The 24,990-nt window shown below is 56.8% G+C and overlaps 2 protein-coding genes across 8 annotated transcripts; one reads left to right on the plus strand and one right to left on the minus strand.

Moving 5' to 3' along the window:
• The first annotated feature begins 30 nt into the window (after window positions 1–30).
• NACC1 (nucleus accumbens associated 1) lies at window positions 31–19,757 on the plus strand. Of its 2 annotated transcripts, XM_028499314.2 has the most exons (6): window positions 31–126; window positions 13,809–14,765; window positions 14,852–15,025; window positions 15,613–15,718; window positions 15,826–15,923; window positions 16,548–19,757. In XM_028499314.2, exons 2-6 carry the CDS (start codon window positions 13,820–13,822, stop codon window positions 16,808–16,810), a joined length of 1,587 nt encoding a protein of 528 aa, XP_028355115.1. In that variant the 5' UTR covers window positions 31–126; window positions 13,809–13,819; the 3' UTR covers window positions 16,811–19,757. The 2 variants fall into 2 exon arrangements, with proteins under 2 accessions (XP_028355115.1, XP_007103685.1); XM_007103623.4 differs by lacking the exon at window positions 31–126 and having other exon boundaries at window positions 12,623–14,765.
• STX10 (syntaxin 10) lies at window positions 14,644–24,548 on the minus strand. 6 transcript variants are annotated; one of them, XM_028499328.1, is made up of 8 exons: window positions 24,428–24,527; window positions 24,018–24,187; window positions 23,758–23,852; window positions 23,620–23,682; window positions 22,592–22,699; window positions 22,395–22,497; window positions 22,199–22,293; window positions 14,644–14,718 (listed from the first exon to the last, which is right to left on the minus strand). In XM_028499328.1, the coding sequence occupies exons 1-7, from the start codon at window positions 24,460–24,462 to the stop codon at window positions 22,205–22,207; spliced, it is 663 nt and encodes a 220-aa protein (XP_028355129.1). In that variant the 5' UTR covers window positions 24,463–24,527; the 3' UTR covers window positions 14,644–14,718; window positions 22,199–22,204. The 6 variants fall into 6 exon arrangements, with proteins under 6 accessions (XP_028355129.1, XP_028355128.1, XP_054936753.1 ...); XM_028499327.1 differs by lacking the exon at window positions 14,644–14,718 and adding an exon at window positions 15,923–16,004; XM_055080778.1 differs by lacking the exon at window positions 14,644–14,718 and adding an exon at window positions 20,246–20,335.
• Between the last annotated feature and the right edge of the window lie 442 nt (window positions 24,549–24,990).

The following is a 24,990-nucleotide window of genomic DNA, read 5'->3' on the forward strand; positions in this document are numbered from 1 at the left end:
CTACCTATAGTGGGCAGCTGGGATCAAAATGCACGGCCGAAAGCGCTGAAAGTGTGTGACGGCCTTGATCACTGCGGCTCCCCTGGGAGGGGACACGTCACTAGCCCCATTTCACGGATGAGGAAGGTGAGACTCAGAAAAGGGGCGGTAAGCGGAGAAATCCAACACCTATTGATCGCCTCCTGTGTGCTGCGTTTTGTAAACACAGTATGTCAGGGCACCCTGCGGGAATAATTCAGGCTCTGAAATCAGATTTCCTGCGTTTGAATCCCAGTCCTACCACATGCTCTTGACAAGTTACTTAAACTCTCTGGGCTTCACTTTCCTTACTTGTTAAATAAGAGCTCTAGCTTCCAAGATAGAGCAGAGATTAAACGACAGAATGCCTGGAAAATGTGCAAAGTAGGCTCTCTCACATAGCAAACCCTCAGAAGTTTCTAACCGGTGTAGGAAAGGAGACCCTAGTGTTGGTACTGACTGGTTCCCGCCCCAGCTTGCCTTCCTACTTGTTCTTAATGCTCTTTGCTTATATTTCCCCATTTGCAAAATGGGCAGAACTTTTTAACGTTCGTTATTGAGTTGTGATGAGAATTAAACGAGTTAGTGCAGGTAGAATGCTTAGAATGGAATCTGGCGTCGCATAAGCATCGTACAAGAGTTAACGTTTATTGTTTCTTCTTGGGCCCGGTTTTGAATCCTGGCACCCGCCACCACTTCCTTGATGTGTGATCTGGAGCAGGTTTGTTCATCTCTCTGTGCCTCCCTTTCTTATTTTCTATAAAGTGTGTGTGTGTGTTTATAAAATAATTCCTACCTAAAGATACTACTGTGAAGTTTAAACGAGATAATCCCGTAAAAAACCCTAAACAGTGCCTAGCACAATAAACAGCAGATATTATTGTTTAAGTTTTTACAGGAAACTAAAGTTCCGAAAGGCAGAGCGACTTGTTTAAGGTCGCGGGACTAGATGGTGGCGAGGTCGGGACTCGAACTCTGCAACAGAGCCAAGGTCCTGACGGGGATTCCGAGGGGCCGAGGGAAGAGACTGAGGAGAGAAGGGGCGCGCTCGGCGCTCGGCTGGCCTAGCCTCGGGGGCGGGCACCGGGGGCGGCGCGTGGGCGGGGCCAGGCCGCCCCTCCCCGGCCCGGCGGCGGCGGCGGCGGCGGCGGCGGCGGCGGCGGAGGGGCTTGCGCTCGCTCGGCGCTCGGCTGGGGCGGCCTGGCCCACAATGAATGGCCGCCGCGGCTGCCGCTGCTGCTGAAGCGGAGGCCGCGGAGGCCGCGGGGGCGGGCGTCGGGCTTTGGGCCGGCCGAATGGGGGAGGAGGGGAGAGTGGCTTGGCCGGAGGGAAACGGCCCCGAGGGGGGGCGGGGAGGGGCCGGGCTGGCAGGTACAGTCGGGGCGCTGGAGGAGGTGGGTCAGGTTACAGGCCTGGGGGCGGTTGAGGAGAAGCCCAGGAAGTGGGGCAGGGTGGGTGTGGGCGGAGTTAGTTCTAGTGGGGGCGGTTAGGAGATCCCTGAAATGTTTGCAGGGGTCACATGAGGTTTCGGTTCGGAGAGTGGGGAGGGGGTGGCGAGGACCTGATACGGAGACGATCAGGTAGGTTGAGGAACTACTGTAGGAGCTTTGGAAGTCCGGGGAAGGGAGAGCCTTTGGGCTAAGTAGGCTAGTGGGGATGTGGGAGCAGGTCCGGAGAAACTAGTGTGATCAAAAGGCAAGTGCCTTTTGACCCCTCCCCCCCTTTCCCGTCCATGTGTTAGCTTGGGGCCAAATCTGAGGGGTTTCTTCTTTCTCACACCTCATCCCTGCCTGTCTCAGGCTCTGGGTCCCGACATACCCTTTGGGCAAGCCTCTGCTGGCTGCTCCAAGGTGCTAGCCCTCCAGGTGGGCGTTTGTGTGGGCAGCTTGGGAAATAGTCTGGAACACCTAGCTCGGGCATCTTGTTTACCACCCTTTTGGCCACCCCCACCCCATATATCTGCAGGGAGGCAGCCCAGCCCCTGTTACCTGAGTATCTTAGGGTCCTAAGATTTTTTCCCCACTTTTTGTGACCAGAGCCTTGAGGCTCAAGCCTAGGGGTTGGGACCTCATTACCTTTCAGGCACCAGCTCTCCACAGGTGAGTTGAGGGAGGTGAGCATATAAAGCTCTGTTCATTGTGTCTTGAAGGCTTCTGATGGGGTGAAGGCAGGTCACCAAGAAAGGGATCAAACCAGGCACCTACACCCTGGCCCAGGCCTTTGGCGCTCCGGGTCCCAGGGCTCTGCCTCTGCACTGCTCTTCCTGGGGCAGGCCCTGTGCTGAGCTTGCTGGTTAGCTGAGCTCATTGATTGCTCACCACCACCAGGGCACCTTAGGCCTTCTTCATGGTACTGGGGAGGAAGCCGCGGCTCCATGGCTTGTCCCAGGTCCCACAGCTAGACAGTGGCAGACTGGGATTGACTGACCCTCCGCCCCAGCCCGCAGTCCCCTGGAGCTGGCCTTTGAGGGGCGTGACTGGAAGAGCCCACTGTTCTGGATTCCCTGGTGGGAATTCTCTGTCCAGGACTTTTCTCTTGCCCATCCCAAGGGATGGGTCAGTACCCTTGCGGACAGTTTTGCTGGTGTCCCAGGGAGCCAGATCAGTGGAGCTTTTTTCCCAGAGGCAAGGTCATCCCTGTTCTAATGGGAGCCAAGAGGTCAGGGGTCACAGAGCTGTGGGCTGGCAGAGGGAGGTGGTTAGGAGGATGAAACGTGGCTCTGGAGCTGGATTTTTGCTTTTTCTCCTGGTTTATCTTCTCCTCTGTTTGGTCCCCGGTCAGACCGCTCCTGCTTTTGTTCCTTCTCTCTGGGCTAACTGCAAAGCTGTTACCAATGTGTCCTGGGAACGTTGACTTGGGAGCCTCAGCACCTGAGGCAGGAGCCACAAACTGCTGGGTCGAGTGGTATCAGCTAGATCTGGGATTAATGATGGGTTGTCACCTCATTCCCTCCCTTCCCCCAGTCCTGGTAGTTCCCCCAGTCTCCTCGTAGTTCCTAGAACTGCCCCCACCTGAGCTTGGCCCTCCTCCCCTCTTTGGCTGGCCTCCTGGTTCTGGGAGGGGTAGAAACTGGGCCAGCAGCCCCACGTAAAGAAGCCTTCCCGCTGCCTGGTTGGGCTGAGGCTGGCTGCCGTGGCGCGCGCAGCCTGGGGCCTCAGCTGGGGCTCCGGGCTGGGTACTTAGGATGGGGCAGCTGCCTCCAGTCATAGAGCTGGAACGGGGGCAGAGACTGGTAGGAGTTGGCCGCTGTGTGTGGATGGCAGAGAAGGGGGCAGTGAGTCCGAGCCTGTGCCTGGAGCTGGAGAAAGCACTCTTAATAATTGCTTTTCTGGGAGGATTTAGGGTTCCCAGACCTGGGGCGCCAGAGGAGGCCAAAATAGCCTGGCAGGCAAGAGCAACAAGTAAAGGGACCCTTGGGACAGTTTGATTTCACATGGGTGCCAACTCCCTGCTGGGGCCCGGGGAGCAGCCCTGAAAAGCAGCTCCTAGAACTGCTCTCGGCAACTTTAGTGAAGGTTAGACAAAGGTTTGTCTGAAGGTGACTGACCTCAGACAAACAAATGATCAAGCTCATTTCTGATATCCCCGCATTCATGAATATAGTAAAACCAAGCGAAGTGATGGTGCTGGGGTGGGTGGAAAGCTTTAGATTTGGGTGGTCAGGGAAGGCTTCCAGGCGAGCTGAGCTCTGAATAATAAGAGATCAGCCTGCTGGTGGGGGAGCTGGGGCAGGGAGGGGCGAATGTTCTAGGCAGACAGGATAACACATTGAAAGCCTTTATTTAGCATGTGCCAGGCTCCTGCTAAGTGCTCTAAACATTTTGTCTTCATGAGGGAAGGAGTGAAGGGTGACCCTAACGTGGAGATAGAGACCCTTAGTACCGTTCCCAGAAAAGAAGCGTCTGATCTCAGGGTCTCCTGGATCCCCCATCGCCCCCAGATGCAAGTCCAGACCCCTTGGCCTGCATCCAAGGCCTTCTAAAATCTGGTGCCCTGGCCAAGCAGTGGGGAGCCCCAGCAGGTTCTTGCGCGGGGCTGCAAGGAAATGAGTTTTGGTCAGTTTGGCAGGACCCGTCATGGAGGTCAGCCTGGAGGCATGGGGTTTGGAGAGGGTTGCGGGTTGGTCCAGGAAGGTCTGACCCGGCTCATCAGTGTCACTGCCAGAGACTGTGGTGGAGGAGGGCCTGCCAGGTTCAGGTGGGGCTTGCAGCATTTGAGGCAACGGTGAGCCGGCCTTGAAGACACAGAGGTGGTGTTTGCACCAGCCTCTGCTCCTTCTCTTGGGTCCTCCTTGCCTCTCATCACTCCCATCCCTTTCCTGGGTGCCACGCTGCTCTGAGCACTTTCACTCATTTGTAAATCACTTAAGCCTATGCCTAGCATGAGCATGCAGGCCCGCCACTCTGCCTCTGCTCCTGGGTCCCCTTGGCCAAGTGTGTCATCCCTCTATCTCCTCCTGAAGAGCCTTCTGAGCCACAGAGGCTGTGAGGTGGGACTGAACAGGTGGCTGTCTCGTTGTGTCCAGTATCTGGTTGTGATCATTGCCCCTGTCTCCTCAGGATAGACATGATGTGATGGTCTCAGTATCCTTAAGAGATCCGAGGGCCCTCTGTGAGGACCACGACTGAATTAAGCAGAGGGTGGGTAAAGGTGAGCAAACATGGTGTAGTGGAGAGTCAGATTCCACTGTTAGCGCCACCTTGCTCAGCCAGGAGACCCTGGGCAAACGTTGTGGCCTCGGCGCCTCAGTTTAAGCATCTGATAAGTGGGGACAAGCAGGCATACCTGCACTGCGGTGGTTCTCAACCAGAGGTGATTCTGCCCCCCTCAAGGGATGCTTGGGAAATGTCTGGAGACATTTTTGGTTGTCACAGCTGTCACAGTAGAGGCCAGGAATGCTCCTCAATATCATACTGTACAGGGCAGCCTCCACCACAGAGGATGATCTGGCCCCAGTGGCAGCAGGGCCTCAGTTGGGGCTCCCCGCTGCGTGGTTATTGGGAGGGTCATGTGAGAGGTTGGTGTCTGGGGTGTGATCAGCTGGTGCTGGGAAGGCAGTGCGGGGAGCCCTCAGTAAGTACGGCCTGATAGCTCATGAAATGGCCTAAGGTTCTGGGAGATGGTGAGCAGTATAAGATGCCTCTGCTGCTGTCAGGGAGTTTGCAGTCCTGCCAGGGGCTAGGGGGACAGACAGAAGGGAACATAACTAATAATAGCAGCTGGGCACTGACTGCAAAGTCAGCACCAGCCTACCTACCCGAGTTACCTTAAGGTGGTTTAATCCTTAAAACAGCCTTGTGAGGCGGCTGCTTGTTTTATAGTTGGGAAAGACTGACGTGGGGGGGTGGTAAGCACTAGTACAGATAAATGTTTTCTGGGAGCGAAGAGGAAGGAAAGTGTAATTCTAAGCGGGAAGCTTTGTAAGGGATATTTGAGCCTAGTAAAACAGGATTCTGATTCTTTTGTCCTGCCAAGGCCCTGCAGGGTCTCCGAGCACATCTCCATGACCCATCCCCAGTAACCGCCCAGCCTCCTTTGTGTTAGCCTCTCCAAGGTCACCTCAGGGCCTTTGCACTTCCCTCCACCCTTTGTGCAGCTGCTGCCACGCCCCCTTGTCCTTGGGTCTGGAGGCACACCGGGAGTATGAGGTAACTCACAAAGGTGGGCTTGAGGTCAGAGTGGGAGGGGGGGTGGGGCCTGGCTGGGTTCTCCTAGGAGCTGCTGCAGGCGGAAGCCAGATTGCTGAGGACTTTGAGGAGAGAGTGGGAGGAGGGAGGGAGGAGAGGCAGCAGGCTAGAATGCTCTTTCCCGGAGGTGGCAGTGAGGGGAGGAAGAGTAGAGAGTAGCTGGGGGAGGCTGGGTGAAAGAAGAAGGCCTCTGCGGGGGAGCAGGAAGAGCAGCACCCAGAACCCTTGGGTTGGGGCCCCAGGTGGGCAGCAGACCCCAGCTCGGGGTCATGGCTTCCCTTCTCAGCTCTGGTTTCTCAGTTTTCCCAGTCATGAAATGGGTCTAGCTGTGGTGGCCGCCTGCCACAGGGAGCAGCAGGACCACGCAGGGGATGAGTGCTGCCTGGGCCGACCATGGTCAGGAAGCCCCAACTGCCGTTATCTCCTGATTCCTGGACAGGAGCCACGTGGCCTGGGTGCCATCCTGGGCCTTGCTCTCCTCATCTGTAAAATGGCAGGAAGACTCATTTCTTCCTCAGAAACTGGTGAGAGGAATGGCTGAGCCCTCATCAGGTGCTGGTGCACAGTAGGGGCAACGTCCATGCCACCTACGGTTGCTAATCCTGTCACCCGCTGTGGAGTTAACAGGAGCTTTTCAGGGAAAAAGAAAATGAATTAAATGTGCATGTACCTAAAAAAGATCTGTGCAGTCGGGTATCGCCTTGTTCTTCACTAGCTAATGTTTGCCTAAACTACCTTCCAGTTCGGCTCCTGCAGAGGGTCCAAATGGCTTTGGGCCAGGAATGCACCCCGAGCAGCCTGGGGGGTGTGCCACTTTCCTGCCCCCAGCTGTCACTCTGACCTCACGTGAGCTGGGTGAAGGATTGTGGGGCTTTCCAGGGGCCTTCTGTCCTTCTCACGCTTGGAGTTAGTGGGTTCCCTTAACCAGCTTACATGTCAATGAGCAGCTCACCACTTCCCTGGAAAGTCAGCCAGAAAAGACAGTCCTTGGTGAGGCAGACACAGATCTGTCCCCCAGCCTCTGCTGGCTGGGGTGCTCAGAGCTCCCTCCTCAAAGAGCTGGCAGTTTCCACCCCTAGGAATTGCACTGCCACACAAGCACCTCCGTTTCAAGCCTGCCGCACCCCAGCGGGATCTGGCAGTAGGGCAGCAGTCGGTGGGAATCGCAAGTTCAGTTACATCGAGCCCCAAGTGGGACCCTGACTGCAGGCCAGCCACCTGCTATGGCTGCCAGAGGAGGGTCTGTCTGAGCAGCACCCTCTGCGTTGGCCCCGGCGGCCCCCACTGCGGTGCGGGTGGCACCCCTACCCAGCCTCAGAGACCTCTTCCAAGTCCCACTCTGTTCTAGTCACAGTGCGACTAAAAGGGGAGTGAAGTTGGAAGTAACAGAAATAATTCTTCATTCATTCCGCAAACAACGATTGTGCGTCCACTGTGTGCCTGTCTAGTTGTAGGGGCAGGGGACATAGTAGTGTGAACCAGACAGGCAGTCGCCCTGCCCTGGTGGAGCTGACACAAAGCCAAGGACACATCTAGTTGGTAGATGGTAGGAAGTGCCAAGGAGGAAAAATGAAGCAGAAGTGGCCGGAGGAATCGGGGTTGGGAAAGGCTGTCTTTGGAAATCTGAGATAGGTGATCAGGAGGGTATGAAGGGCTGTGACCATCTTGGGGCCTGCCTTGTAAGAGGTCTGAGAGCAGGCAGTCCTTACTGTGCAGGGCCCCCATACACATCGTAGGGACCCAGGTGGTGAGAACTGGTTTTGAAGGAATCGGAGGTGTGAATCCTAGGGTCTTCACCCAAGCAAGGAGGGCTAGATAGAGCCTGTGTACACTGCAGCCAGAGCAGGCTTGAGGGGAGAAGCGCTCGGCTGAGGATGCATTGTGTGGGCATCTGGGATATGTGCAAGTCTGCCGTCTAAGGGGAGGTCCAGGCCAGGGGCTCCATGAGGGAGTTGTGGGGTGAGTAGATGGTGTTTGTTTGTTTGTTTGTTTTTTGGCCGTGGCATGCAGGATCTTCCCTGACCAGGGATCAAACCTGTGCCCCCTGCATTGGGAGCATGGAGTCTTAACCACTGTATCTCCAGGGAAGTCCAAGTAGATGGTGTTTTGAGCCTGTCTTAGTCTACTTGGGTCACCATAACAAAATACCATAGACTGGGCAGCTTAAGCAACAGACATTTTCTCACAGTTCTGGGGGCTGGAAGTCCAAGATGCCAGTGCAGTCAGGCTCTGGTTGGATTCTAGTGTGCTCATGTGGCCCTTAGTGTCTGCGTTTGGAGAGAGAAAGAGAAATCTCTCTTCCTCTTCTTATAAGGACAAAGAGTTCTGTTGCATTAGGGCCCCACTTTTATGACCTCATTTAACCTTAATTACCTTCCAATAAGACCCTGTCTTCAAATACAGCCACACGGGGGATTAGGACTTCAACTTAGGAATTGGGGTGGGTGACACAGTTTAGCCCACAGCAGAGCCCTGAGACTGGGTGTGATCCCCCAAGGAGAGAAGCAGACTAAAGACTGAGCCCAGAGCCAGCTTTGCCTTCCTCCAGTTTCTGGAAGGGCCGTGCCTGCTTCTCCCTTGGGGCTCTGCACACCTTCCTTGTGCCTTGAGGGCCACGCTTCCAGCCCACCACTGCCCCATTAGATCACCCCCCACCTCCACCCCCTTGTGCCCCCCAGATCTAGCTCCAGTGTCCCCTCCTCTGGGTGAGGTCAGAGGCACGGACCTGCAGCTCGTTGATCCATGTGACCCTGGATGAATGGTCGTGTCTCTCGCTGGACCCTGAGCTCCGGAGGCAGGGCCTTGTCTTAGTGGTGGCCTGCCCCAGGCTCTGGGCACTTCCTGCCCCAGGCAAGGTGCTTGGCAAATATTTGTTGAGTGACTGTTGAGAGGTCATGGAAACCGTGTGTCGTGCCGTTGCGTCTCGTCAGGAAGCCCACCCTCTTCTGGGGCCAGGAGTAGCGATAGGAGGGTCCCCTTGGCCTTGTGTGGGTCTGGGGGCTGCCCCTTCCCTCCAGGGGGATCTGGGCACCCCAGAAGATGTGCGGGCTGATGTGCCAAATTGTGAGGAGAGAGAATTCAAATACGGTTTTCTGCCCCTGGGGAGATTATAGTCAAGTGGGATTTAATGTTCTCAGAGGTAAGCATGAGGGCCCTATGGCTTGGGGGTGGGGGGAGTGCAGAAGAGGGCATCTTCTCCAGTCTGGTGAGTTCTCAGAGCACAGGGCAGCTGAGGGTGAACGAGGAAGATGCGGGTAGTGAGAGGAGAAGGGCGCTCCGGGCAGGGTGCACAACTTGGGTAAAGGTCTGGCTGAGGGGAACCGTGCAGTACGGGCGAGGGGCTCGGGCTGGTGAGGACAGAACTGTTGGCTGGTTTAGAGAACTGCACCGCCCCCACCCCACCCCCCGGCTCTCCATCCTACCACTTCCCAACCAGCAGGTGACCCAGGCTGAGCGCCAGCTGCTTTCTACTTGTTTCCTCTGGAAGCCCGATCTGGCTCCATGGCTCCTCCCTCACGGGTGGTGTAGGTGAGGGGCAGGACCACCGGCCATTGTTCTTCTGAGTCCCGCAGCCTGGATTGGTGCCATGATCCAGGGGTGGGTCTCTGGGGTCTCCAGTGGTCTCCAGTGGCCTCTTCCACCTCCCCCCCCCCCACACATACCCTGTCCTACTTACAGGGGCAGCGAGGCAGACCTAGCACCCCACTCACTCCCTGTCACTGCAGAGGGTGCGTGCCTGTGCACGGATTGCATCAGACTTTTGCACAAGTTGTGTCCCCGCCCCGCCATTGCTAGTTGAAGGCTTCAAAGCCCTGGGTGCTGGGCTCTGAGGCCCCATTGGGGTTCATGAGGCCTGGGGACCCCAGACCGAATGTCAGGTTGGCTCTCGCCCTCGGGAGCCCTCCTCCTTGCATCTCTTTTCCCTCCTGTTGAGAACCTTATCGCCCCCATGCTGAGCGCTCACCACAAAGCCATTCTGCACCAATTCCCGGTCAGGGGTCAGGCCCTGAAGTCCAACTGCTTGGGACGGTGCAGGGAGGTGCTGTGATCCCCACCCACAAAGTGGGGCCCTCCTAGCCTTCACTGCGGAGTGCTGTGAGCACTTCGGTAGCCTTACGGAAACGCGTGCAACAGTGTCGGGCACACCGAGCACAGTTAGGAGGACACTTTGCAACGCCCTCCGTAGCCCCAGAAGCATCCACACCCATATGTGTACTGCCTCAGCCCCCTCCCCCCGTTCCCCCATGCTTCCCCACCCCCACCCCGCAGCTGCCATTTCCCAGACAGGAGCAGTCTATTCCTGCCTTGGTACACTATTTGACACGTTTACAAATATTTATTGACCGCCTCTCTCTCTTTTCTGATGAGCTAATCATGAACAGATCTGCCAGCATGCCTGCCCCCTCTGGAGTTGACAGTCTCCTTGGAGGAGTACCTATCTACACAACTTTTTTTTGGCTGCGCTGTGCAGCTTGCAGGATCTTAGTTCTCCAACCAGGGATTGAACCCGTGCCCCCTGCAGTAAAAGCACGGAGTCTTAACCACTCGACCGCTAGGGAAGTCCCCTGTCTACAACTTTTAAAACAATACGCTGTCTCCCGTAGAGGCTCATTCCTGAGTCACTCACCCCCTTCTCTCTGTTCCCGCCGCTGATGCTGGGAATTCTCCCAAAACTGGTCTGGGCCCCGTCTCCCTTGCTCCCGGCTTCCCATTGCTCACTTCCAGACATGCATCCTCACCAGGCCGGGGCCCACCTGTCCCACACCCCGTGCCGCTTCCCAGCCACACTGGCTCCTTCCTGCCCAGGACTGTTGGTTGCTCTCTCCATCTCCCCATCTTTACCTCGCTCACTCAGTGACACACTCACCCCAACTAAAATTAAATCACGCCCTGTGGTTCCTCACTAGACAGTGAGCTACGTGTGGGCACAACCAGTCCTCTTCAGGGCTGTGTCCCCAGCACCTTGCAGTCCATCGGGTGGGTTGGATATATACCTCCCCATTTTACACATAAACAAACTGAAGCACAGAGAGGTGAGGGGCGGGCCTGAGGTCATGCAGCTTCAGAGTGGGGCTAGCAGCAGAACCCGGGTCTGAGGGGCTCTAGCTCCACCGCATGCATGTCCTGCCTTGGTCCTGCCCCTTGGGGTGCAAGCCTTCCAAGCCAGGGGTCTAGAGCACCCCTCCAGGGACTAGAGGCCAGGCAGCCTCTTCCTTGGCTGCCTCAGCCCTGGTCACTTGGGCCCTAGTACCCAGGGGGTCTTCAGTTTGGCAGCCTGGGGAGGTGGGTCAGGGTTGCCAGGGCCCTGGAGGAGGCTCTCTGGGCTCTATCCTTTGCCTCCTCTTGGTGCCTCAGTTTCCCCTACCGCCTCATTCAGAGGCCCAGCTCTGAATGAGGAGGTAGGGGAAACTGAAGCACCAGCTCCTAGCCTGTCCGGCCCTTAGTTTGACCTCCTGGGATGTGAATGCTGCCGTCTAATTAGGATTTCCCTGTTTCTGCCTCCCCCTCCTGATTGCCTCTTTGTTTTTCGCGGTGGCGACAATGATTTTGATGAGGAAGATGAGGGTACAGCAGAGGGGAATCATGGATTTCAGTGCCCAGACAGATCTGGGTGAGCCAGGAGTCACCCTTGCCCTGAAGTGCACCTCTGAGCCCATGGGCACATGGCCCCTTGTGTTCCTCCAGGTAGCCCTTTCTGAATGAACCTGGGTAGGGCCCAAGTCTTCACTGCATCCCCAATCCTCAGCCCACAGAGGCAGCTTAGAATAGACTGGTTAAAGAAAAAAAAGTGAAAGATGCATGAGAGCTAACATGGGAGTGAGAGAAGAACAAACAGCTGGGGGCTCTAGTTAGTTCCTGCCTCAGGGCCTTTGCACACACTCTTCACCTTTTTCCTCTTTCTTCTCACCAGCCTGACTCTCTGCTCAGGCCTGTCTTCTCACCCGTACCTGCCCATTCGGGACTACTGCCCTCCACAACTGTAGGATGGCAGGGGACTCGGTTTTACCAATGGGGGCACTTGTAAAGCCATATCTTCCCTCAGAGCCCTTTTATGATTGCCCCCAGAGCATCAGACATGCCGTCCTCACCCGACCAGTTCTTCCTCCTGGGTTGGAACATGCACTGATGGAATAGGCTCTGATGCAGAAGGTCACACATTTGAGAGGTGCCAGGGCGCCCCAGGTGGTACTTCATAGGTCAGGATGGGGGTGGGCTCCCTGAGCAGGGTCTCATGCAGTTCCTTAAATTCACATTTCTTTCTCCACCCACCCCTCAAGCACTATGGGGTGAATTGTTTGTCGTGTGATTTCACACACTTTATTTTTTTATTTTATTTTTAAAAATTTATTTTATTTATGGCTGCGTTGGGTCTTTGTTGCTGTGTGCAGGCGTTCTCTAGTTGCAGCGAGCGGGGGCTACTCTTCGTTGCGGTGCGCGGGCTTCTCTTGTTGCCGAGCACGGGCTCTAGGCGCTCAGGCTCAGTAGTTGTGGTGCACGGGCTTAGTTGCTCCATGGCATGTGGGATCTTCCCGGACCAGGGCTTGAACCCGTGTCTCCTGCACTGGCAGGCAGGTTCTTAACCACTGCGCTACCAGGGAAGTCCCACATGCTTTATTTTTAAATATTATTTACTTTTGTAAATAGGCAATACATTCACCAGGTTCAAAATTTAAGACCCTAAGATGGAATTCCCTGGCAGTCCAGTGGTTAGGACTCTGAGCTTTCACTGCCAAGGGCCTGGGTTCAATCCCTGGTCAGGGAACTAAGATCCCACAAGCCGTGTGGTGTGGCCAAAAAAAAAAAAAAAAAAGACCCTAAGAGTGTACATGGTAAGTCTCATCCCCAGTTCTACACAGAGGACATTAGTCTTATGGTTTCTTTCTTCTTTTTACAGCTTTATTGAGATGCACATACCAAGCAGTTCACCCGTTTAAAGTGTACAGGTTCAGGAGTTTTTAGTGTATTCAGAGTTGTGCATCCATCACCACAATTTCTGAACATTTTTCACGAGGGCAAGAAGAAACCCTGCACCTGTTTGCTCACATTCCCCTAATCCTCCAAGCATCCCCAGCCCCAGGCAACCACTAATCTGCTTTCTGTCTCTTACCGATTTGCCTGTTCTGGACATGTCATATAAATGGGATTGTATAATATGTGGTCTTTTTGTCTGGCTTCTTGCATTTAGCATGTTTTCAGGGTTTATCCAAGTTGTAGCATGTAGCAGTAGTGCATTCCTCTTTATGACTGAGTAGTATTCCATTGTGGATCGACCATATTTTGTTTATCCATTCATCAGTCGATGGACATTTGGGTTGTTTCCACCTTTTGCCTATTGTGAACAGTGCTGCCGTAAACATTCACGTACAGGTGTATGTGTGGATATATGTTTTCATTTCTCAGGAATAATTCCTAGAAGTGGAATTGCTGGGTCATATGGCAACTTCATGTTTAACCATTTGAGGAATGGTTTTCCACAGCAGCTGCACCATTTCACATTCCCACCAGCAGTGTAGGAGGGTTCCGGTTCATTTCTCATCCTCATCAGTTCTTATCTTTTTTATTCTAACCAGCCTAGTGGGTGTGGAATGGTGTCTCATTGTGGTTTGGATTTGCATTGCCCTGATGACTAGTGATGTTCTCATGCAGTTTCAGGGTTTCTCGAGTGGTCATTCAGTCATTCAGCAAATGGTGATTTGAGGGTCATGTGCTCAACACTGCAAACGCGGTGTGAAAAATCGGATGACTCTGCCTTCTTGGTGTCTCTATGCCTGTTACCCTATGTGTGTAGTGCTAGTGGTGCTTAATGCTCACGGGGTGCTCACTGTGTTATCTCATTTAATATTCAAGACGTGTAAGTATGCCTTTGCCCTCCTTTTTGCAAAGGGATGGCATAGGCCACCCCGGCCTATAGCTGACTTAGCTGATTTGACGGTCTGTCACAGAGGAAAGGCCATGCTGGGACAGGAGTGGGCGGCACCTGCGATTCTTAACAGTCGTGGCAAATTCCACCACGTGGATGTCCACGCTCCCGTGTGTCTCCCTGTTGCGGGCCGAGTCTGCCGTCTGACCCTGTCCCTCCATCTCTCCCTGTCCCCTGCGCAGCCACCGCCGCCATGGCCCAGACCCTGCAGATGGAGATCCCGAACTTCGGCAACAGCATTCTGGAGTGCCTCAACGAGCAGCGGCTGCAGGGCCTGTACTGTGATGTCTCAGTGGTGGTCAAGGGCCATGCCTTCAAGGCCCACCGGGCCGTGCTGGCCGCCAGCAGCTCCTACTTCCGGGACCTGTTCAACAGCAGCCGGAGCGCGGTGGTGGAGCTGCCGGCGGCTGTGCAGCCCCAGTCCTTCCAGCAGATCCTCAGCTTCTGCTACACGGGCCGGCTGAGCATGAACATGGGCGACCAGTTCCTGCTCATGTACACAGCGGGCTTCCTGCAGATCCAGGAGATCATGGAGAAGGGCACAGAGTTCTTCCTCAAGGTGAGCTCCCCCAGCTGTGACTCCCAGGGCCTGCACGCCGAGGAGGCCCCCTCGTCCGAGCCCCAGAGCCCTGTGGCGCAGACGTCGAGCTGGCCGGCCTGCGGCACCCCACTGCCCCTCGTGTCTCGCGTCAAGACGGAGCAGCAGGAGTCGGACTCTGTGCAGTGCACGCCCGTGGCCAAGCGGCTGTGGGACAGCAGCCAGAAGGAGGCCGGCGGTGGCAGCAGTGGCAACGGCAGCCGCAAGATGGCCAAGTTCTCCACGCCGGACCTGGCCGCCAACCGGCCGCCCCAGCAGGCCCCGGTGGTGGCGGCGGCGCAGCCCACCGGAGTGGCAGGGGGGCCCGGGGCCGGGCAGCCGGCGGGGGGCGTGGCGGCAGCGGCAGGCGGAGTGGTGAGTGGGCCCAGCACGTCAGAGCGGACCAGCCCGGGCACCTCAAGCGCTTACACCAGCGACAGCCCTGGCTCTTACCACGAGGAGGATGAGGAGGAGGACGCGGGCGAGGAGGGCACAGACGAGCAGTACCGGCAGATCTGCAATATGTACACCATGTACAGCATGATGAATGTCGGCCAGACCGGTGAGGTGCCCCACCAGAACCCCAAGCCTGGCCCCCCACCCCCGCCCCCGGCCCCGCCCCCAACACACCAATTTCGCCCCCGACAGCCGAGAAGGTGGAGGCCCTCCCTGAGCAGGTGGCCCCCGAGTCCCGGAATCGCATCCGAGTGCGGCAAGACCTGGCGTCTCTCCCTGCTGAGCTCATCAACCAGATCGGCAACCGCTGCCACCCCAAGCTCTACGATGAGGGTGACCCCTCTGAGAAGCTGGAGCTGGTAACAGGTGGGCTGGCCTCACTTGCTCCCTGAATTCCCCCTTCCCCACCTTGGGCTCGATGCCCTCTGGGCCAGCAGCCTGCAGCACAGTGCTTAGGAGCCAGGCTCAAGGTCCAACCCCAGCCCTGCCGCCCACTGGCTGTGTCCTGGGGCAGCTGACACCTCTTTGCATTGATACAAATCAAAGACTGGCTTGTAGGTTTCCACCCCGAGGCTGATATAAGTGTGGGCCAGCATTGTTGGCCACATGGGAGTAGATCAGTGGCTTCATAGCGTGGTTTGAGGGTAGATCAACACGGTGGTTAAGAATTTGGCCCTCGGACTCAGGGTGTCAGGATGCGGGCCTCTGCTGCCTGTTCTTTCTGATGCTGGTGGTTTTGTGGGCAAGGGCCCCGGCATGTTGGGTGCCCCGTGGACGGTGGCGCCATAGTCTGTCCTTTCCTGAGTGTTGAGAAGGACGCTCTAAGTTGAGTGGTCGGGGGCGGGGGGGGGTCTTGGTTGGGCCCAGGCCGGGGCCTGGCCGAGTGGGGAACATGGCGGTTTGCCCCCCACACCCATCATCCTCTGGCTCCGCCCGCCCCCCACCCCCTCCAGGCACCAACGTGTACATCACCAGGGCGCAGCTCATGAACTGCCACGTCAGCGCGGGCACGCGGCACAAGGTCCTGCTGCGGCGCCTCCTGGCCTCCTTCTTTGACCGGTGAGGCCCATGCCAGAGCCCCGTGTGGGGGAGGACGGGTTGCCCCATGCCCCCCCCCACCACCTCCACAGGGGGCCTGACTCCCCTCCCCCATACCCCTTGCCCAGGAACACGCTGGCCAACAGCTGTGGCACCGGCATCCGCTCTTCCAGTAACAACCCCAGCCGCAAACCGCTGGATAGTCGCGTCCTGCACGCTGTCAAGTGTAAGTGTCCACCTTTCTGGAGTCGGGGTTGGGGGATGGAGGTCTGGGGTGGGCAGGTGGTCCTTTTCTCTGGTGTTGGTCCTGATGGATGGGTAGGTAGGGTTTGGTATTAAGAAGGATTCTGAGGTTCAGTCTAGGCTTGTTGGGAAGAGGGCTGTGATTGGTTAGAGGGTTCTTGGTTAGAGATTTCTTGAGGGGGGTGAGTAGGACACTGAAGGAAAGCCACGAAGCCTATGGGAGGGGGGGTTTCAAACTTATCCGGGTCATCAGAGTGATGAAGTGGCCAGGCCTCAGCCAGTTGTCAGGAGGGAAGTCTAGGTTTTCAAGTGGAATCTCCCAGTTTCTGAATTCTGGCAAATGACCCACATTTTTCCAGAGTACTGGGCCATGCCGCATCAAATCCACACATCCCATATGCACGGCCAAGCTCTGTCAGCCCTGGGCCCACTGATGTAGTTTAGCGTGCTGTCCGCAAGGCCTCAGTTTCCTCAGCTCCAAGGGGGGCGTTCAGGGGTGCCATGGTTGTATGGGGGGCTTCAGGAGCAGCATGGGGGCTGAGTGCCTGTTGGGAGGGTGGGAGGCCCAGGCCACTCTTGGCATGAGCTACCCATTCTGCCCACACAGACTACTGCCAGAACTTTGCTCCCAACTTCAAGGAGAGCGAGATGAACGCCATCGCAGCCGACATGTGCACCAATGCCCGCCGCGTCGTGAGGAAGAGCTGGATCCCCAAGGTCAAGCCGCTTATGGCCGAGGGTGACGCCTACACCACCTTCATCAGCTACACGGGCAAGATAGAGCCGGACATGATGGGTGTGGAGCACGGCTTCGAGACGGCCAGCCATGATGGCGAGGCCGGCCCCTCGGCCGAGGAGGCCCTCCAGTAACCCCCACCGGACCCTCCCGCGGGGCTGTCACACTCCCCCTCCTGTCACACCCACCCGCCATCTTGGTCACGAGCTACTACTGTCTGTCCTTCCCCAGGACCCGCGGGGGGCACTGCATGCTCCCGGCCCCTCTGCCTCCCCCTCCCACCCCCTGACCCCAGTCCGATCGGGGATCCGGGCTGGGAGAGGATGGCAGGTGGTGCGAGGTCTGCGCTGCCTTCTCTAGCACACACTCGTGCACAGCTGGGGGGCTCTTGCTCCCCCTCTCCTAACCCCGAGCAACTGTCTCCCCACTCACCAGGCCAGGCACAGGGAGGGGCTGGCCTGGGAGGCTTGGGAAGACCCCCTTCCCAGGCGCTGGGCCACCTAGCCGGAGCATTCCTCAGCCTCCGCCCCCCACTGCAGCCCCTTGGGACTCACAGGGGCCCCGGGTTCTCAGGACCCCTCCGGCCACCACCTCCCAGTGCTTCCACGTTTCCAAAAGCGCCTTCCTGTCTCCCTCGTCTGTCCCTGCACCTGGGGGCTGGGGTAGGCGAGGCCGTGAGGACTGCCCGTTTTACAGCTGAGGAAACAGGCTCAGAGAAACTCCATGACCGACCTAAGGTGGCGGGCGGTGGCAGGCCCAGCGCCCTCCTCTTCCCCCACCTGTGCTCAGCCTCTCTTGCCGCCACTAGCCCCCTGGGGCCTGAGAGGGGCAGGTCTTGAGGGGGGGGGCCCTTGGGGGCAGACCGAGGGTCTCTGAGGATAGGAGAGGTTTCCGGGGCTCGCAGAAGCGTGTGGGTGTGCGTGTGTGTGTGTGTGCGCGTGTGTGTGTAGAAGTTTTGCTTTTAAACAGATGAAGACGTGAGAGGCAGTAGGACCAGGGGCGGAACCCAGGGGAGCAGGCTGGGGGTGCTGCTGCCTTTCCCTCCCTTCCCCACCCCCGCCCCCCACGGCAGGGCTCCCAGCCCCCACCCCCTGTACATACTTTTTAAAACATTTTTTTAGCTAATGAAATATTGAAGTATAAGATTCCTTTTATTTTTCAAACCAACGGGACCGTGTCTGATGTCCCCTTCAGTCCTCTGGGCTGTGGAAGGCAGGACGGAGTGGGGAGCCAGGGGCAGGCTGAATGTGCGCGTGTGTGTGTGTGTGTGTGTGTGTGTGTGTGTGTAATGGGAGCGCGCGTTGCCAAGGGGGGGACCCCCCAGGCCCCGCTCTGCCTGGGCTCCCGTGGGTCTGGCTGGCTCACACTCAACCCCAGGGCCTTCCCCCAAGGGCTACATTGCAAGGGTGTCCCTGGTTTGTCCAGTTGGCTGAGTCCAGCTCCTGGCAGGGCCGGGTCTGCTTCACGGTTAAAGATTGTTTGCAGAATCTTCTTTTACCATTCCTCTCTTTCTATCCTTGGCTTAGCTCCACGAGTGGTTTTGTGGTTTTTTTTTTTGAGTTCTACATGTAAACTCGGAGGGTTCTTTTTGTTTTTTTAACTCCCCCCCCCCGCCCCCCTCCCCACACACTGGGTGTCCGTTTCTTTGCAATTTCACATTTTTGTCTAGCCCTGGTTCTCACCGCCTCTGTCTCCCCCGCAGTCTGACTAGCCCATTGCTCCCAGCAGCCTCTTCTCTCTCCAAAGGCAAGGGGATTACAGGAGGTGGGGTGGGGGCCAGCTGGACCACTGGGATCTGACCTGGAGGCCTGTCCCCCCACCCAGGAGCCCCTGCCAGCCTGCGGGGAGCGGGTCCTTCCTGACATCTGCTTGCTGCTGGGGGGCACGGGGGGCGGTGGGTGGTGGTCAGACCAGCAGGGCCCTGGCGCTCTGCTTTCCTGGCCCAGCCCCAGTACCTTAGCCCTCAGCCGGCCCGAGTGCGTGGGGGGAGTCGACAGCCCCAGCTAAAGCACAAGCACCTTAGTCGCACCTCCCCTGCCCCCTCATCCTGGCCTCAACACCCCACCCCAGCGTAGATCCCAAAGCACAATATCCTGGTCACTTGGCAAGCTGCCGGGCCGACCAAGGCCGAGGGGTGGGCTGGGGCTCCAGCTAGACCCCCAAAGGAAGCAGGAGTCCCCAGGCGCTCCCCTCCTTCCAGGCCTTAGCGGGGGCCAGCTCTCTGGGACTGGGGTCTTCTCCCTCCCCACCCCCTTGTCCTGGGCAGGCCCCTGTCCAGCCCCTCCTCGCCTTGTCCTCGGGTGGGGCTTGCCCCGCCCCTCCTCCGAGCCCCTGCAGCACTGGGTTGGGTGGCAGAGCCCTCTTGTTTCAGGGACTCCAGGAGGTGCCCCTGGCTCCCTGGACTGTGTGTATAGGTCTGGGGAGGGGGCGGGGGAGAGGGGCTGGGCAGGGGCGCAGGGGAGGAAACTCCTCACCAGGAGAGCCAAAGACAGGGTTGTGCCTTACCCCAGGAGCCACCCCTGCGCCCTCCCGCCCTGCCCTCCCCGCTCTTGGGCGGCCTGCTGCTTTTCCTGCTTTCCCTTCCCCTGGCCCTGCCCTGAGCTGCATGGACCTCCCGCCCCCACCCCCCACCCCCCCGGGGCAGCCAGGAAGGAACATGAATGGAGGATCACTGACCAACGCAAAAAAGACTGGGGGCCCCCCTCCACCTCCCCCGGCCGCCCATTCACCCACGTCTCTTTCACGCAGGACAGACCACCCGCCCTGTCCGCGTGGAGTGCCAACACCCTCCCTGCCCTGGGCCGAGCCCCTCCTCCCCGGGCCCATAAGTGAGATTGCACATTAACTACTGTAAGAAGAGGAGCCGCACTGGGAAATGTGAACCATGAGAATATCAGTGATACTGATGAGGAGAATAAACTAAACGCCTTTGTAACAGCCCTGCTGCAAGCTGCTCACTGGGGGCGTGGGGTGGTGGGCCCAGGAAGGGATGCTGGCTGCACACTAGGGCCCCCCTCCTTCCGCAGAGCAACATCCCCATTCCCCAGGGCTTCACACTGACAAGCGCAGTGGGTGCCTGGCTCGGGGTGTGCTCAGAACGGCCATGCCAAACGTCATGCCTCAGAATGTCAGCCTGAGGGGAGGGCCCTCTTTAGGTGGGAAAACAAGCTTCCAGCAGCTTCCAGGTTGCCCCAGTATGTACAAACAACACCCTCCCTAGGCTGTTCCCTCACACGTGTGAGCCCTAAATCCTGCATGGGCGTCCCACGGGAGCCCCTCCAAAGCGAGAAGGGCAGCTGCTCCATGGAATTATCTGTATTACAGACCCACTTGCTGCCTTTCCATGGTATTTGACACTCCCAGCCCCAGAAAGGTGTCCTGAACATAAGCCCACACCCTTCGCCCCCTCCCGAGCCACTGCGTCCAGAAGGAATGCTAAAGTCAGAAGAAGGAACACTAAAGTCAGGATGGCAAGCCTAAAATCAGCCGGTGGTTGTTTAAAATACCTGGAAGAGGGACTTCCCTGGCGGTTCAGTGGTTAAGACTCAGCGCTTCCACTGCAGGTGGTACGGGTTGGATCCCTGGTCAGGGAACTAAGATCCCACATGCTGTGCAGGGTGGCCAAAAAAAAAAAAAAAAACTGGAAGAGCTGTAGGGTCCTGAGGATATGAGTGGGAAAGTGTTCTAACAACCGAAATAGAAAAGATGCAACGTGCCCTAGGGTCCCATTGATTCAGAGATGTCTCAAGTAGTGTGGGAAGACTACTGACAGACCTTAGGGATCCCATGAAATAAAAAGATCTTTGCTGGGGCGGTGGACAACGGGTTTCATCTCTAACCAGTGCAGGTCCGACCACCCCATGATGATTGGAGGGAGCTCCAGACTTCCTTGGGGCAGATGACTGAGGGTGACTCAATTCACAGGGTGACTTGGGCATGTTTCAGTAAGACCAGCCCCCTCTGGAGTCCTGAAGCCCAGTTTCAGCCAACAGAAAGCAGGGGTTTGGGGGAGCCAACAGCAGCATCAACAAAAACCCTCAGGTGACTCTGGTCCAGAGTCACCTCAAGTAACAGGAAGTCTGTCTGTCTTAACACGTTGGCAAGCCCAGGTAGGTGGAAGCACTGTCAGACTCCCAGAAGCACATCTTTTTAACCCCAGGAAGACTTAGAACCAAGTGTAGAATGGATCAAGACAACCTGAACCACAGCATTAGTGGTAGTGGTTTTGCATTTAAAAAATAAGGGGGGCGGGGAGCAGAATGCCCTGGCAGTCCAGTGGTTAGGACTCTATGCTTCTACTGCAGGGGGCCTGGGTTCGATCCCTGATTGGGGAATTAAGATCCCAAAAGCCACATGGTACGACCAAAAAAAAAAAAAATAAAGAATCTGAACATATTTGGTTCTCTTTGACAAATCAGCCTAATGGAATACAGACATCCTTGTAACAGCACTGTACAATGTGTAAAGTGACTGAGAAGGGTGGGCCTGATGCCTGACTACACAATGCTCAAGATGGAAACATCTAAGACAATAAGTTAAGATTCACAGCACTTACAAGTTTACCTGGCTTATAGGAATAATTTCTCGTACTCAGGAAGGCTCTATGGCAAAACCCTTAAATTTACAAACACTTTCTTATTAGAGTGAAGCATCACAGAGGGATCGAAGTGACCAGGTGTATGAGGGAGCCCAGTGGTACTCAGAGGCCCCTCGGAAGTGACAGCTCAGTTCCACAGCTAAGGGACTCACCTACCTACCTTAGACAAAGAACAAGCAAAAGACGTTTAGGCTGAACTTCAAAAACTCAAGAAGAATCAGTGTGTGGAATTTCGATGGTAATAAAATTATCCATAATGAAATCCAAGGAATAAACAATAATAGTCTTTTCCGCACCAAATATCAACCGGTGAAATCCTTAACACACACATGTGCACACATGCACGCTTGGCCCCAGCGTGTGCAAGCAGGGGGCTTGGAACAGGAGTTCCCATTCAGGGACAGCCACAAGTTCAGATCAACACATCATATGATACAAATGTATATAACTAAGGCTGGGATTTTATTTCCAAGTTGACACATGTAGAAGGCACACGGGCAAAGCGATGGCTTTGGGGCACGGGAAGGAGAGATGGGGAGGGGCATGTCTGAGGTCCCCCTACCTCCACCACCTCCTAAGCGCACTTGAGACAGAACCAGTGGTGGGGGCTCCCACCCAGGGCCATGAGGGTCCTACTGGCTCTGGATGAAGCCTTGGGACAGCTCCCCAGGCATGATCCCCCTCCTCCCAGGGGGCAAGGCTCTGCTGGCCCCCCCAAACTGGAGGGACCAGCTTCCTGGGGAGGATCAGGATCAGAGAGAGAAGAACAGGATGAGGACCAGGAGAAGCACCCCCAGCAGCACCACAATGGCACACCACTGTCGGCGGTCTGGGGGCAAGAGGGTCAGAATTCACAGAGGGGAGGCAGCACCACCCACAACCCACTCCCCCCACTGCCGAATTGCCCCCCCCCCAGGGGACTCACCACTGGTCATGTGGGATACTTTGGCCATCTTCCTGAGGACCCCATCCATCCGGGACTGGGTGTGGTCCATCTCATGAACAAAGGTGTCCAGCATACTGCCGAGATCAGGATGTCATCAGCCCCTGGAGGGTCTATGCACGCCAGTACAGCCAGCTGAGGGTTCCTGGCCCACCCCCAGGGTCCTGGCCTCACATGCCCTGCTCATTTAGCTCCTCCCCGACGCGGCCGGACATGTGTTTCAGAACGTGGATACTCCCAGACACCATTTCCAGCTGTTGGTCCTGCTGGTCCATGATCAGCTGCAGGTTGGAGGGGTGGGAACTGCAGTCAGCAGGGAGCCCTGAGCTGCCTGGAGGCTCCTCCAGCCCGGGGCCTCCAACCACCCACACACACCTGCTGTGTGGCCTGCTGCTCTTCAATGTAGCGAGAGGTGGTTGAGACCACACTGGCGTCCAGCAAGTCGCTGGATGACTTCAGGGTGGCTGGCTTGCCTGTCTGCATCTGTGGAGGCCAAGACCACAGGCTCAGGGAGGGTCGCCCACTCACGGCAGAGACAGACAAGGTTTGTGGCAAATTTAGATGGTGGTGGGATGGCCTGGGTTCCTCAGAGCCACCACTTACTAGCAAGGTGACCCCGAGGCCATATCACTTGACTTCCCTGTGCCTCAGTTTCCTCATCTGTAAAATGGGGAGAGCTATAATTCCTGTTTCCTGAGGATGGAATAAGGATTTAATGAATTAATCCAGGGAGAACACTTATTATCCTATAAACACATGTATTTAAGAACTGAACTTTAATACCCAAAGCAGCACACATGGAAGGCATGTGGACCCTGCTATAGGACTCCAAGCTGCTGCAGACTTCAGCCCTCCACCCTCCCAGACCCCATGTGGGTTTCATGGGTGAGGCTGTTGTTTACAACATGCAAGAATGAACACACAACACAGAGGGAAAAGGTGTACAAACAGAGGCAGCAGAGAGAATGTGCACAAAAGGCGTGAGTGGGTACACACATGGGGCAAGCACACCCACAGAGGGAAATGGTGTGCATGTACAAGGCAGGTGGGGATCCACTCAGAGGTCAAGTTCAGAGAGGTCAAGTGCATACGCAGATTAAAAAGATAAGCATCAAATCCTGAAAACAGTAACACAGAGAGCTAAGAAACAAAACAAAACAAAAACAGGAGATAGGCCACCCCACACACGCAGGAAACCAGTATAGACCCACAGGAGAAGGCAGAAGAGATTATATACACAGAGGGAGCTCAGGTGTACACATCCAGAAAGAGCAGGCGGGTAGACAGCATGGAGACAACTGTGCACAGAGAAGATGAGCACTGACACAGAGGGTGGCTTGCACTCAAAGGGGAGGGTCACCCCGAAAGACAGGGGGTGAGGATACTGGGTCGGGATGCCTTACCTCTCTATTATTCTTCTCCATGAAGGCTATGGCTGCGGGGCTGACCATATGGTCCTTCATTTCCTAGGGGTAAGGACAGCATCAGAGAGTAATGATACCCCAAACTCCCACCCTCACCCCACTGGAAACTCTCTTCACCTGGACTGCTTCCCGCATCCTCTCCACAAACACCTTTCTCTCCTGCAGGTCTCCGGCTGGGAGCTTGAACTTGCCTGGGTTGGCTTCCACTATGCGTAAGCCGCGAGTCAAGAGTCAAGGCCAGAGCCCGACAGAACGCCCTCCTCTGCCTCAAAGCCCTCAACACCGCCTAGGTGTCCAGCCTCCCCGAGGGCTGGCTCCCACGGCCCCCTGCCACTTCAATGGGCTCTCCCATGCCGCCCTCCAACCCCCCAGGATATCGATGGTCTCCTCCAGGTCCTCGAGGTCCCACTCGATGCTGCGCAGGCCATTCCGCAGCTCATTGGTCGTCCAGTCCAGCTCCTCGCGTCCGACCGCCGCGCCCTCATGCAGAAGCTCGCACCACCGCTGGTAAAGCCCGCGGGCCGTGTTCACCGCCTTCTGCACCTCGCTGCGGGCAAGGGCACAGCGGGCACGGCTGGGGGCAGGCGGTCCTCCCTCCCACCACTGCGCCCCCAAACGAGCTGGGGACTCAGGAGACCCTCATATCCCACTGCGTACCCCTCCCACACGGCCACGGGGCGATCCCGACGGCGGTGCCCAGAATGCCTGACATGCTCCGGCTGGCACGCGGGCACTGGCTGGCAGGGGGACAGCACACCCTCTGTCCTCCCCCATCGCTGTCACTCACCCTCGGACTACAAAAAACGGATCTTCGAGAGACATGTCACGCCCCTCACCCGCCCGAGGCCGAGCCCCCTCCCCTCTCGGCCTGGGAAGCTGCTTCCCTCCAAGAGGTGCACAACGAGCCGTCACCCCCGCCCCCGTCACGTGACCACTGCCATCATTGAGGGCTGGGCCGCCAGGGGAGAGAGAGAGGCCTTGGCAGCCCGAAGTGCGGAAACATCCGCTCTCTCTTTCGCCATCTTGGTTGTGGGCAGAGACGGCTTCCTGTCTGCACGTACCGCCCCTTCGCGTCCTGGTCCCCGGAGGTGTCCTAGTTCCGTCTGGCTGGGTTCGACTCAGAGCTCCAAATCCATCGGTTCGAGACCCAACCTCTCGGATTGTTGCTGCGCAACCTGTTTCCCTTCCGGGCAATGTAAATAATAAGTCTCCTTTAAATCAGGAGAGATTATGGCTGGGGAAGGGGCTCATTCAATTTGTAGATCATCTTCATGGGCTCCCTGAGCCTGCACCTATATCCTGTCCTAGGAGATGGGAGATGAGAGATGGTCCCAGCCCAGGGTCGGGAGT

Source organism: Physeter macrocephalus, chromosome 2, assembly GCF_002837175.3.
Source record: "Physeter macrocephalus isolate SW-GA chromosome 2, ASM283717v5, whole genome shotgun sequence".
Taxonomy (NCBI): domain Eukaryota; kingdom Metazoa; phylum Chordata; class Mammalia; order Artiodactyla; family Physeteridae; genus Physeter; species Physeter macrocephalus.

Coding starts and splice junctions, on each gene's coding strand:
- STX10 (XM_007103624.4), bottom strand. CDS start 24,462: ATGTCTCTCGAAGATCCGTTTTTTGTAGTCCGAGG. Junction 23,683..23,757: donor GGATGCGGGAAGCAGTCCAG/GTGAAGAGAGTT, acceptor CCTTACCCCTAG/GAAATGAAGGACCATATGGT. Junction 22,294..22,390: donor GAGCTAAATGAGCAGGGCAT/GTGAGGCCAGGA, acceptor TGATCTCGGCAG/TATGCTGGACACCTTTGTTC.
- NACC1 (XM_028499314.2), top strand. CDS start 13,820: ATGGCCCAGACCCTGCAGATGGAGATCCCGAACTTCGGCAACAGCATT. Junction 15,719..15,825: donor CTGGCCTCCTTCTTTGACCG/GTGAGGCCCATG, acceptor CCCCTTGCCCAG/GAACACGCTGGCCAACAGCT. Junction 15,924..16,547: donor CGTCCTGCACGCTGTCAAGT/GTAAGTGTCCAC, acceptor CTGCCCACACAG/ACTACTGCCAGAACTTTGCT.